Source organism: Pseudophryne corroboree, chromosome 3 (assembly GCF_028390025.1).
Source record: "Pseudophryne corroboree isolate aPseCor3 chromosome 3, aPseCor3.hap2, whole genome shotgun sequence".
In the NCBI taxonomy this organism is placed as follows: domain Eukaryota; kingdom Metazoa; phylum Chordata; class Amphibia; order Anura; family Myobatrachidae; genus Pseudophryne; species Pseudophryne corroboree.
This window is the reverse complement of record NC_086446.1, coordinates 280492914-280505829: the sequence shown is the minus strand read 5'-3', so window position 1 is coordinate 280505829 and position 12916 is coordinate 280492914. Positions and strand designations below refer to the sequence as shown.

Genomic DNA, 12916 nt, shown 5'->3' with positions numbered 1-12916 from the left:
TACTGCACATCCAACCTCCTTTTGTGCCCCCTGTGGCACCGTGGGACCTGAACGTGGTGTTGCAGTTCCTTAAATCACATTGGTTTGAACCATTTCAAACTGTTGAGTTAAAATTTCTCACGTGGAAAGTGGTCATGTTATTGGCCTTGGCATCTGCAAGGCGGGTGTCAGAATTGGTGGCCTTGTCCCACAAGAGCCCCTATCTGATTTTCCATGTGGATAGAGCGGAATTGAGAACTCGTCCACAATTTCTACCTAAGGTGGTTTAGTCGTTTCACATGAACCAACCTATTGTAGTGCCGGTGGCTACGGATGTCTTGGAGGATTCCAAGTCCCTTGATGTAGTCAGGGCTTTAAAAATCAATGTAGCCAGAACAGCTCGTATTAGGAAAACAGAGGCTCTGTTTGTCCTATGTGCGGCCAGCAAGGTTGGCACTCCTGCTTCCAAGCAGACTATTGCACGCTGGATCTGTAACACGATTCAGCAGGCTCATTCTACGGCAGGATTGCCGTTACCAAAATCGGTGAAGGCCCTATATATATATATATATATATATATATATATATATATATATCCGAGCAAATTGGCGGCACTCAGAGACTTGTATTAGCTGCAAAAACGTGCTTTAATGATCAACGTTTCGGGCCTTCGCCCGTCGTCAGGATAAGCAAACATAATATGTGACAATGAACAGACATTTATACATAGACTAACAAACACAGAATTACCTGATCAGACGCAGGTGGGTGCTCACCCCCGGCGGCGACCTCCACGAGACCCGCAGTGTCATGACGAGCGCATCCACTGGATGTCGTCATCCGGAAGCGCCCACCTCACCCGGCCAATCAGGTTGCATAACATCCCATTGCCCCGGCAACCCGGCGGCAGTGATATTCTTATCTAAAAGTTAAAAACAAGTTAAAAGCAGGAAACTTTAGTGACAGATATAGGCAGTGTGGACAATATTGGCTGATATTCACTATATTCATCCCCAATTACTGTATGCTATTAAAAGAAGGGGTTACTGATTTCTTTTGCAACAGGCAAGCCTGTACAGTAGGCTGTTCTATATCATAAATGAGGCTATAGAAAGCATTGTAATCCAAGTGAGTCATTTAAACCTCTTGGGAATACAGTTCCCAAGGTGTAAATCCATTTGCTCTCTAGTTGTAATAATTGCTTTTTCCTATTGCCTCCTCTGATATTGGCAGGAACATGATCAATCAATTTAGTTCTGATACTAGCAATGCTGTGTCTAGCGTTGGCACAGTGGCGTGCCACTGGCTGGTCGCTAGTGCCTGATTCTAAGGCTGCTCTGATGGTTGACCTGTGCCCCGCCATCCTGTCCCTAAATTGTCGTTCTGTCTTGCCCACGTAGCTTAAGCCACATGGGCAAGACAGAACGTAAATAACAAACTTGGTGGTACAAGTGAGAGCGTGTCTAATCCTGTATTTTTGCCCTGAATACGGATGTGTAAAGGTGTCTCCTGGTATTAGGGATCTGCAAGTGGTGCAGCCCAAACACCTGTGACAACCTGCTTTTTGACTAAGGAAATGAGTGGCTGCTGCTTGCTTTTTAAGCTTCATAATATCCCTTTTCACAAGGAGATCTCCAAGGTTGCGACCACGAGTATAACATGGAAGCAGCCTGGTACCTGTCAAGGCTGGTAAATTTTTATCAGTATTGATAATGGGCCAAAAAGTTTTGGCCAGTTGTTTAGTAACTTTACTTTTGGTATTAAATCTGTTGACCCAAGGTAGTACCTGACTGGTACTAGTTGGAACCCTGTTGGTATGAAGAACATCATGTCGGGACATACTGGAAACCATCGTACGCCAACGCTTATATGATCATGGTAGAAAAACAATTATTTCATCAGAAAGGATATCTCAGGTTATACCTGAGATACATAGATGATTTATTAATTTTCTGGTCGGGAAGTGAGAGATCCCTGACCCACCTGTTGGATCAACATAATGCTTCGGGACATGAGGTCCAATTTACATATACCATCTCATCTGCAACAATACATTTCCTAGATGTGAACATTACTTTGACTCCGACAGGTATTAACACCACCATATATATAAAAGAAACAGATAGAAATACTATCCTCAAACATGATAGTTTTCACCCCCAACCTCTGCGGGAAGGTTTACCATACTCGCAGATGTTGAGGGTTCGTAGGATTACCAGTGATCCAAGGCAAACAGAGATGGCCTTGGATGATATGGTTCACAAATTTCAGGAAAGAGGATACCCCCGTAGATTGCTGGACACCATTAAGAGTAAGGTTTCCAGTATGTCCCGACATGATGTTCTTCATACCAACAGGGTTCCAACTAGTACCAGTCAGGTACTACCTTGGGTCAACAGATTTAATACCAAAAGTAAAGTTACTAAACAACTGGCCAAAACTTTTTGGCCCATTATCAATACTGATAAAAATTTACCAGCCTTGACAGGTACCAGGCTGCTTCCATGTTATACTCGTGGTCGCAACCTTGGAGATCTCCTTGTGAAAAGGGATATTATGAAGCTTAAAAAGCAAGTAGCAGCCACTCATTTCCTTAGTCAAAAAGCAGGTTGTCACAGGTGTTTGGGCTGCACCACTTGCAGATCCCTAATATCAGGAGACACCTTTACACATCCGTATTCAGGGCAAAAATACAGGATTAGACACGCTCTCACTTGTACCACCAAGTTTGTTATTTACGTTCTGTCTTGCCCATGTGGCTTAAGCTACGTGGGCAAGACAGAACGACAATTTAGGGACAGGATGGCGGGGCACAGGTCAACCATCAGAGCAGCCTTAGAATCAGGCACTAGCGACCAGCCAGTGGCACGCCACTGTGCCAACGCTAGACACAGCATTGCTAGTATCAGAACTAAATTGATTGATCATGTTCCTGCCAATATCAGAGGAGGCAATAGGAAAAAGCAATTATTACAACTAGAGAGCAAATGGATTTACACCTTGGGAACTGTATTCCCAAGAGGTTTAAATGACTCACTTGGATTACAATGCTTTCTATAGCCTCATTTATGATATAGAACAGCTTACTGTACAGGCTTGTCTGTTGCAAAAGAAATCAGTAACCCCTTCTTTTAATAGCATACAGTAATTGGGGATGAATATAGTGAATATCAGCCAATATTGTCCACACTGCCTATATCTGTCACTAAAGTTTCCTGCTTTTAACTTGTTTTTAACTTTTAGATAAGAATATCACTGCCGCCGGGTTGCCGGGGCAATGGGATGTTATGCAACCTGATTGGCCGGGTGAGGTGGGCGCTTCCGGATGACGACATCCAGTGGATGCGCTCGTCATGACACTGCGGGTCTCGTGGAGGTCGCCGCCGGGGGTGAGCACCCACCTGCGTCTGATCAGGTAATTCTGTGTTTGTTAGTCTATGTATAAATGTCTGTTCATTGTCACATATTATGTTTGCTTATCCTGACGACGGGCGAAGGCCCGAAACATTGATCATTAAAGCACGTTTTTGCAGCTAATACAAGTCTCTGAGTGCCGCCAATTTGCTCGGATACATTGGGTCACCATACCCCTGGAGGGCACCGGAGCGCTACATTTAAAGTTTTTACACTAGTGCCGGATATTTGCTTCTACTATATATATATATATATATATATAGCAATGTGCGGTCCAAGACCGGATGTATATATCAGAATACTCGTGCAATATATTCTGGCACAATTACACTTGTTCTTAACTAACGCTGTCTTATTATTGATATGTAGCCTGTAAAATCACCGCGCTGATGTACAGGCGGATTTACAGAGGAGACCTTGCCCTGCAGTCCCGGAGACCAGTCGCAGCTAATCATAGAAGATGGTGCCCAGCATCTCAGTCAGGGAGTGAGGGAGAGTGTGAGGCAGCTCCAGGGCGGGAACACCAGCAGTAACTGGCGCCCGGAGCTGGGGGATGGGCTACAGGTCAAGCCCCTTCTCCCCTATGCTAATCTTCACCACATGGTACTATGGAGTCTTAATAAAGAGGATATTTATATATCCGACCTGTACTCATATGCCCTGGTGGATATAGTGGGGTCCCTGCTCTGTTACAGTGTCCACGCCAGCGCGCAGTCTGTCTCCATAGACTGCGACCGGAACGCGATTTAATGGCGGGTCCCGCCTGGGGGACCCTCTTACCTCCTCCCTTCAGTAGCAGCCACGCGAACCAGGAGAGCATCTGCGACCGTGTGCCTAGAGCCGGAGCGTCTCTGCCGCAAGTACCCGGGAACAGAGCCAGCGGGAGTATGCGATGCCGTTGGGCAGGTGACGGAGCCGCAGCACAGTATGTCACCTTGACATGTAAGTGCTGCGGCCCTTGATGTCTTCTAAAAGTTTTTTCAGGGCTGCCCAGTGCAGCCCCCCGTTACGTGACCTGCTTCTGCAGGCACCAACTCGAAACTGAGCTCACAGTGCCTGGAGGCAGGGTTATAGAGGAGGCCCCAATGCATCCTGGGCAGTCTAAATATTTAGCCTGTTGGTGCCTGGATCAAGATCCATCTCTACACCCCTATGTTTCCCTGTGGAAACCAATGTACCCCGCTGCAGAAAATTATTTTACATGATATGAATTTTTGTTTATCTGTTCATCAGAAGATTGGAATGATCACATAGGTAAACCAACCTGTAGCCAATCACATTACTGGACTCGGAACACAGTATAAAACATTCATAATCTAGAAGTTAAATTGATCCAAAAATAGCAATATAATATTATGTAGTGTAAGAGACATCTCTATATGAAACAAAATTCACATATCTAAATTGATTACAATTTCTATCACCTAAGACTTGTTGCCCTGCACATAAATTACACCTTTATTTTGAATTGAGGTATCTTATACTTGTGAGTCAGTGGCTTTCATGTCTAGCTTTAGTACAGGGAAGGCAAGGAGACACAGGTCACCCACCCTGCATAGAAGTCAGTCTTCACCTACAGATACACCATATAGGAGGTCTAACATTGAGTGCCTTATAGACCTGGGGCCTACTGTAATTCAGGCCTGATCGCAGCAGCAAAATTGTTCTCTAATGGACAAAACCATGTGCACATGAGGGAGGGGGGGGGGCAGATATAACATGTGCAGAGAGAGTTAGATTTGGGTGGGGTGTGTTTAATCTGAAATCTTAATTGCAGTGTAAAAATAAAGCAGCCAGTATTTACCCTGCACAGAAACAATATAACCCACCCAAATCTAACTCTCTCTGCACATTTTATATCTGCCACACCTGCAGTGCAACATAGTTTTACCCATTAGAGAACAATTTTGCTGCTCCGATCAGGTCTGAATTAGGCCCTTGGTGCAAAGTGCCGAGGTGAGATGATGAGCACATTTTTTTAGTAAGATATATCTGTACGGTAGAGTAAACCTGCATGTATCTTAAGAAACGTCCAACTCAAAATTCAAGCATGTAAGAAAGTGTTTTGACCATAAATCAAGCCATTATAATCTGTATACGACATCTGACAGCTCCATCCAGTGGTTATATTATTTGGTCTATATGTAATACAGGTTCAGTATCCCTTATCCAAAATGCTTGGGACCAGAGGTATTTTGGATATCGGATTTTTCCGTATTTTGGAATAATTGCATACCATAATGAGATATCATGGTGATGGGACCTAAATCTAAGCACAGAATGCTTTTATGTTTCATATACACCATATACACACAGCCTGAAGGTCATTTTAGCCAATATTTTTTATAACTTTGTGCATTAAACAAAATGTGTGTACATTCACACAATTCATTTATGTTTCATATACACCTTATACACACAACCTGAAGGTCATTTAATACAATATATTTAATAACTTTGTGTATTAAACAAAGTTTGTGTACATTGAGCCATCAAAAAACAAAGGTTTCACTATCTCACTCAAAAAAGTCCGTATTTCGGAATATTCCGTATTTCGGAATATTTGGATATGGGATACTCAACCTGTATTGACATGAACCAGAACATGATTTATGGAGAAAGCATCTTTCATATACAGAGCATTTGTTCTACTTCATATAAACAGTTCTATAAAACATGCCTTGTTTGTACCATAAATGACTTTGGATTAGTGTTATAGTGACATAATGGGTTGCTGGGGGAACCAATATGCAGAGCTGGCCACACTATGACACCATCATCACTACATCTCAAAGTCTTAGGTATAGGTGCTGGGGCTTTCATTGTGATTACCTCAGTAGAGGGACATAAATGCATTCTTAAGAACGCTTTTGGGTGCAAAAAGAGGAGGTGTACTGTAATAGAGAGTTCTATTTAATGAACAAGAGGATATCCTTTAATTGTATATATTATGTATGTAGTCTGCATTAAACACAGGACAATTGTCTCTTTGTTCCATGACTCTTACTTATAACACTGGTTTGTTATTTAAAGATTACGTTGGTGCTGTCTCCAGTGTTCGTGGTAATATGCCTGATAATTGTGGTGCTATGAATATTGATGTGTGCAGTGCTTTGGATTTGTGTGTGTTCATGGCAGTGCTGTCTAGTGATTGCTTGTAATGCACTCTTTACTGAACACTGAATTCTTCCTGTTGAATTGGCTCTCAATTTAAGGCATTACGGGGACATTTACTAAGCAGTGATAAGAACAGAGAAATGAGCCAGTGGAGAAGTTGCCCATGACAACCAATCAGCACTGAAGTAACATCTATAATTTGCATACTATAAAATTATATGGAGCTGCTGATTGGTTGATGGGGCAACTTCTCCACTCTTATCACTGCTTAGTAAATGTCCCCCTAAGTGTCTTATTTTTGTACATCTGAATTGTAGTGTTCATATTGAATATGGTTTGTGTATTGCATCTCAGTGCTCTGCTTGATAATGCAGTTGTGCTGTAGTTCAGTGTCCACTATTGTACCTGATGCCTACAGACAGGAGGTAGCTATTTTCTAGCTGTTCCAATTTTCATAGAAATACAGCCATATCATTTAGTAGGAACTGAACTCATGCATTTCACAAGGCACATAGCAGAAGCAGGTCCTTTTTGGCCTATAGCGGTAGCCAGATACTGGCAATTGGATCGGTAGGGACTAGTGACATCACGTAGACATGTCACACATTCCTAGTGAATTTATAGGCTGCATTCTCATGAATATGGCATAACATGTGATATAAGAATGTGCACTTAACTTAAATGCTTCTAAAGGGATTGAGGTAAAGATGCCTCTGATTGTGATTTCCATTTTGTAAGACTGAAGCCATTTGTGTGTGTTTGTAAATTATGACTAAAGAACGGTTTTCTGCACACTCTATTTTTGAGGTACCATCTTGTTCTCTGTCGCCTGCAGGTCAGTCTGGATTCCCGGGTTAGAGAGGTGATCAACCGGCGGATGCAGGATCCCTCCTCTCACACATTTGATGATGCTCAGTTGCAGATATACACCCTGATGCATAGAGACTCCTACCCACGATTCCTCAACTCGGGCATTTACAAAGCCCTCCTGCAGAATATTTCACGCTCCAGTTCGGAGTCATAGGTTTGACATGGCCAAGATGCTCCAGAGACAGATTGAAACACACATTTTATACAAGCCGCTGGGAGTAAGAGGGGGAAGCAAAGGACAGTTGTTTCAAGTTCCATGTTCTCCAACCACCTTCCAAGGCCCATAGTCCTTTTGAGCCCGAAGCAGGAGAGCCTCTGCCAGTGTGTGACTAGTGCTCCCGTGGTTTGGAACGAAAACGTGACAGTCTTCACCTCACATCTCTCCTGGTCTTTCTCCCCCTTTGTTCTCTGTAGACTGTGTGCAGGAAGACAAAGGGGAATTAGGTACTGTATGGGGGGAAATTTACCTCAGGACAAAAATACTACTGAACTCCCCATGAGGTCCTGAGAGGGTGGTGGTCAAGTTGATTTTATATGAATGCCCTTCGTGATGGAAAGGGCTTGGCAGGAGAGCTTGGGAAAATGTGGGACAAAGATTTTAAATTGCACTCCAGGCTTAACAGTTCAGAACTGGAAGAGTTAAATTGCTGGAGTTAAGGGGGCCTGGATGTCTATATCTGTACCCCTCTTTTGCTATTGTGAAATGAACACCCCCCCTCATTGTGCAATGTCTGCTATGTAAAAATAAGGATTAAGGGGGGAGGTACGATTTTATCCAATTTAGGATTTTTTTTTAACATTTTTTTATTTTACATTTAGAATGTTGTGGGAGCAAGGTCTTTTCCTAGCCAGGGGAGAGGATGCATTGTGGAAGATTTTTAGATACATAACAGAGTATTTATACATAGTCAACACATATATTAGACACATGACATGCCAACCATACGCAGGCTGGGGGTCTGTTTACAGTGATAATTTTAAAAACCCCCAGCTGAAATTCTTATAACCTATTTACATTTGCGGCTGAGAGTTATTTGAGGACGATGCAATGCTCTGCAGATCCTGCCTCCTAATTGAATGGAACTCCGCCTCCTCAGGTTGGGGTAATTGTCTCTCCCTGTTAGCCAATCTACCTGAAACTACCAAATACTCCAGCACTCCTTGAGCAGATGTCACCGCCTGACAGTGTTACTTTGTTTCAACACCTCCATGAAAATTTTAACAGACTTTTTATAAAAATATATATATATGTATAAATATATATATATCTATATAACATGATGTTGTCGGTTTCATCTTTTTGTTGGAGGACCTGTAAAAGATAAATTCCAAATTGTGATGCTCATAATATCGTGCTTATAGATGTCCCCAATCCATGTCTCATCGTTCCCTCTGCGATGGTTAGTGGCACACATTCCATGGGGTAAATGTAATAACTTGCACAATGCAGGCATCTGCAAGTTACCAGCAAATGTGCCTGTTTTAAAGGGGCAATCATTTAAAAGGCAAAGCCAGGTTGATTTTGCCTTTTAAATAATTGCCCTTTAAAGAATTAGACAGACCCGCCTGGAACACGCTGATGATTCTAATGCAACTGCTTTTTCCAATAGTGTTTCAGCCACTGGGATAAACTTGTTCCAGCAGATCACTAGAAAACAATTACTGGTATGATGTCCCCCCAGTAACATTTAATGGATGCCTGTGGCATACAGACCAACCATCCTGATTTTCAGCAGTACAGTCCCACTTTTCAAGCTTTGACCCGCTGTTCCATCCCCAGGCCGGGTGGGGTTGTGGGGCACTGTTTCACCTGTATAGCAGAGACATGGTGAATGGATGACTCGCAAATGCACGCATCATCCACACTGTGACAGGAGAGGCTGGGTGGGATACATACGATATGCCGGCAGACGGAATGCCGGCTGTCAGTATCCCGACATGGGCATCCTGTTTTGCTCACCATACTTCAGGACCATTGGCGAGCTTTGCTTTGCTTGCCACAGGTTCTATTCCCACTAGGTTGGGGCATGGACCCACCAACCGAGTGGTAAGTACGGGCAGGTGTCGGGATGCTGGCTGTCAATTTATCGGTGGGTGTCGGGATTCCAGCGTCTGTCTCCTGAATGCTGAGGTTCCAACAGATGGTAAACTGACTGCATCCCTCTGGGGGCTGTCCAGCAGCTCCCATTATGATGAGAATGGGGGCATGACACACAGTCACACCCCTAAAATGTGGGCAATAGGGGGCATGGCCCCGCATGTCACTAGGACATGGCCACTTTCAGGCCACATACAAAAGTCCTGTCTCTGTCCTCCCCAGTGTTGGGAGGCATGCTATGGGTACATGTTTGCAGTGATTATCGGCTGTGATGTTTCTTTATCACTAACCTAATTGCTGCAGGAAAATGTTAGAGCTCTCTGCGGGTCATCAGCAGACACGCCGGGGCTGACTCTGTGTTAGGGGCAAGGAAAATAAAAGAGTAAATAACTGCACCTTGGCAAAACTTATGTTGCACTGCAGGTGGGGCAGATAATTGTGCAGTGAGATTTAAGTTGGGTACACACTAAGACAATATTGGAACGACAAATTGGGCATATCGCTTATTGTGTACCCAGCTTTAGATTCAGGAGAGGCGTGTCCAAACTCAAAACTAAATTGCAGTGTAAAAAATAAAGCTGCCCAGTATTTGTGGGTTACATGCAAAAACAGCCAGTATTTACCCGGCATGCAACGTATTAGCAACCCATTGTAACCTGGTTTGTCCCAAGTGCAAAGTTACTTTTTTTAATATATGTTCAGAATCAGCCAAGTCTTGTAGCTTCCAGTGGCTGAACATCACACACTGTATAAGATTCTGTAAAGTGAAGGAGTCAGAAAGTAGGCATTAACTTTATCACAAGTTTTACTAATATAGAACCGTCTAGAACCATGACCAGACCATGACTGTATGTGGTACAGTAGCTGTGGAATCATAACTCTTTATTTAGCTGCATATCATGTTTATGATAGGGATCACACAAGAAAGTTGCATGGAAGTATAGTTCAAAGATTGTGCAGACACTTCCAGTGATATTTCAGGTACAATGTTAATCTATACTGCAGAAGCCAGAATAATAAAATGCTAGGTAATAGATCTTATTGGACAATGACAGACTGAAAAAAAAACATCCATGCAGTACTGTAGGTGATATAATAATCTACAGACACTGCAATGCTGTACAGTTTCCTTCTAGTTATCAGATGCTGTTGCTATGTGGCAGAGATTTATTTCTGTGCTTTAGTACTAACACCAACAATTAGCCCATTAAACTGTTCTTTATTGGGATTTTATCAAATCCAATATATCCTTTATGTCTCATTCACCAAAATCACCAAATATTTGGGTGCTGTATTCCTAAAAGACAAAAATAGTTAATTAGAATTGAAATAAACCCAGCTGCTATAATAAACAATGAGTGAAGTTGGAAACTGTATGGAAAAACAACCAGGCCAAGCGAAACCAGTGCTTTGGGAATATTAAATATATCAATTGGCTTACTAGAGCCACATATATTATACCCATTAGAAGAAACAACTAAACAGAAGACCATATAAACATAAAATATTGTACACAAATAAAATCACAGAACGAAAAGGGTATTTTTTCTGTCAGCCACTAGGGGACACTGGCACAAGACTGTGGGGTGATAATGATGGCTTACAGGGAGCGGGCACTTTAAATCATCTAAAAAGTGAAACAGGCTCCTCCCCCTCTATTCCCCATCATCCCTCAGTTTTGAATTTGTGCCGAGGGAGCCGGTCACAACTTACTGAGCTACAGCTCAGCTTATATATTTTATTTTATTTTAAATAAGATTTTAAACCTACCGGTAAATCTATTTCTCCTAGTCCGTAGAGGATGCTGGGGACTCCGTAAGGACCATGGGGTATAGACGGGCTCCGCAGGAGATAGGGCACCTAAAAAGAACTTTTACTATGGGTGTGCACTGGCTCCTCCCTCTATGCCCCTCCTCCAGACCTCAGTTAGAGAACTGTGCCCAGAGGAGATGGACAATACAAGGCAGGATTTAGCAATCCAAGGGCAAGATTCATACCAGCCCACACCAATCATACCATGTAACCTGGAACATACATAACCAGTTACCAGTATGAACAAAACAACAGTAACGGTCCAAGACCTATTCCAACTGTAACATAACCCTTATGTAAGCAACAACTATATACAAGTCTTGCAAAGTTTCCACACTGGGACGGGCGCCCAGCATCCTCTACGGACTAGGAGAACTAGATTTACCAGTAGGTTTAAAATCTTATTTTCTCTTACGTCCTAGAGGATCCTGGGGACTCCGTAAGGACCATGGGGTTTATACCAAAGCATCCAATCGGGCGGGAGAATGCGTATGACTCTGCAGCACCGACTGAGCAAACGCTAGGTCCTCATCAGCCAGGGTATCAAACTTGTAGAATTTAGCAAAAGTGTTTGACCCCGACCAAGTCGCCGCTCGGCAAAGCTGTAATGCCGAGACGCCTCGGGCAGCCGCCCAAGAAGAGCCCACCTTCCTAGTGGAATGGGCTTTAACCGAATTTGGTACCGGCAATCCAGCCGTAGAATGAGCCTGCTGAATTGTATTACAGATCAAGCGAGCAATAGTCTGCTTCGAAGCAGGTGCGCCAATCTTATTAGCAGTATACAGGACAAACAGAGCCTCTGTTTTCCTAATTTTAGCCGTTCTGGCTACATAAATTTTTAAGGCCCTGACTACATCCAGGGATCTGGAATCCTCCAGGTCACTTGTAGCCACAGGCACCACAATAGGTTGATTCATATGGAATGAAGAAACCACTTTAGGCAAAAATTGCGGACATGTCCTCAATTCAGCTCGATCCACATGAAAAATCAAGTAGGGGCTCTTGTGTGACAAAGCCGCCAATTCAGACACTCGCCTTGCTGATGCCAAGGCCAACAGCATGACCACCTTCCAGGTAAGATATTTCAACTCAACCTTGTTAAGCGGTTCAAACCAGTGTGATTGTAGGAACTGCAACACCACGTTCAGGTCCCATGGTGCCACTGGAGGCACAAAAGGGGGCTGGATATGCAGCACTCCCTTTACAAACGTCTGGACTTCTGGAAGAGAAGCCAATTCCTTCTGAAAGAAAATCGAGAGGGCCGAAATCTGTACCTTAACAGAGCCTAATTTCAGGCCCATATCCACTCCTGTCTGTAGGAAGTGGAGAAAACGACCCAGATGAAAATCTTCCGTAGGTGCATTTTTGGTCTCACACCAAGACACATACTTTCGCCAGATACGGTGATAATGCTTAACCGTCACCTCCTTCCTAGCCTTTATTAAAGTAGGGATGACCTCTTCAGGAATCCCCTTTTTCGCTAGGATTCGGCGTTCAACCGCCATGCCGTCAAACGTAACCGCGGTAAGTCTTGAAATACACAGGGCACCTGTTGCAACAGGTCTTCCCTCAGAGGAAGAGGCCAGGGATCTCCTGTGAGCATCTCTTGTAGATCTGAGTACCAGG

At 43.4% G+C, this 12916-nt stretch overlaps 1 protein-coding gene across 6 annotated transcripts in view; it reads left to right on the top strand.

Annotated features, from left to right (window-relative positions):
• RGS19 (regulator of G protein signaling 19) overlaps positions 1 to 8658 on the top strand; it is a 324046-nt gene extending 315388 nt beyond the window's left edge. For all 6 annotated transcript variants that reach the window (XM_063959208.1, XM_063959206.1, XM_063959207.1 and 3 more), the window contains one exon: positions 7346 to 8658. In XM_063959208.1, the coding sequence (XP_063815278.1) occupies positions 7346 to 7534 (189 nt within the window). In that variant the 3' untranslated portion in view covers positions 7535 to 8658. The remainder of the gene's footprint in view (positions 1 to 7345) is intronic.
• The last annotated feature ends 4258 nt before the right edge of the window (positions 8659 to 12916 follow it).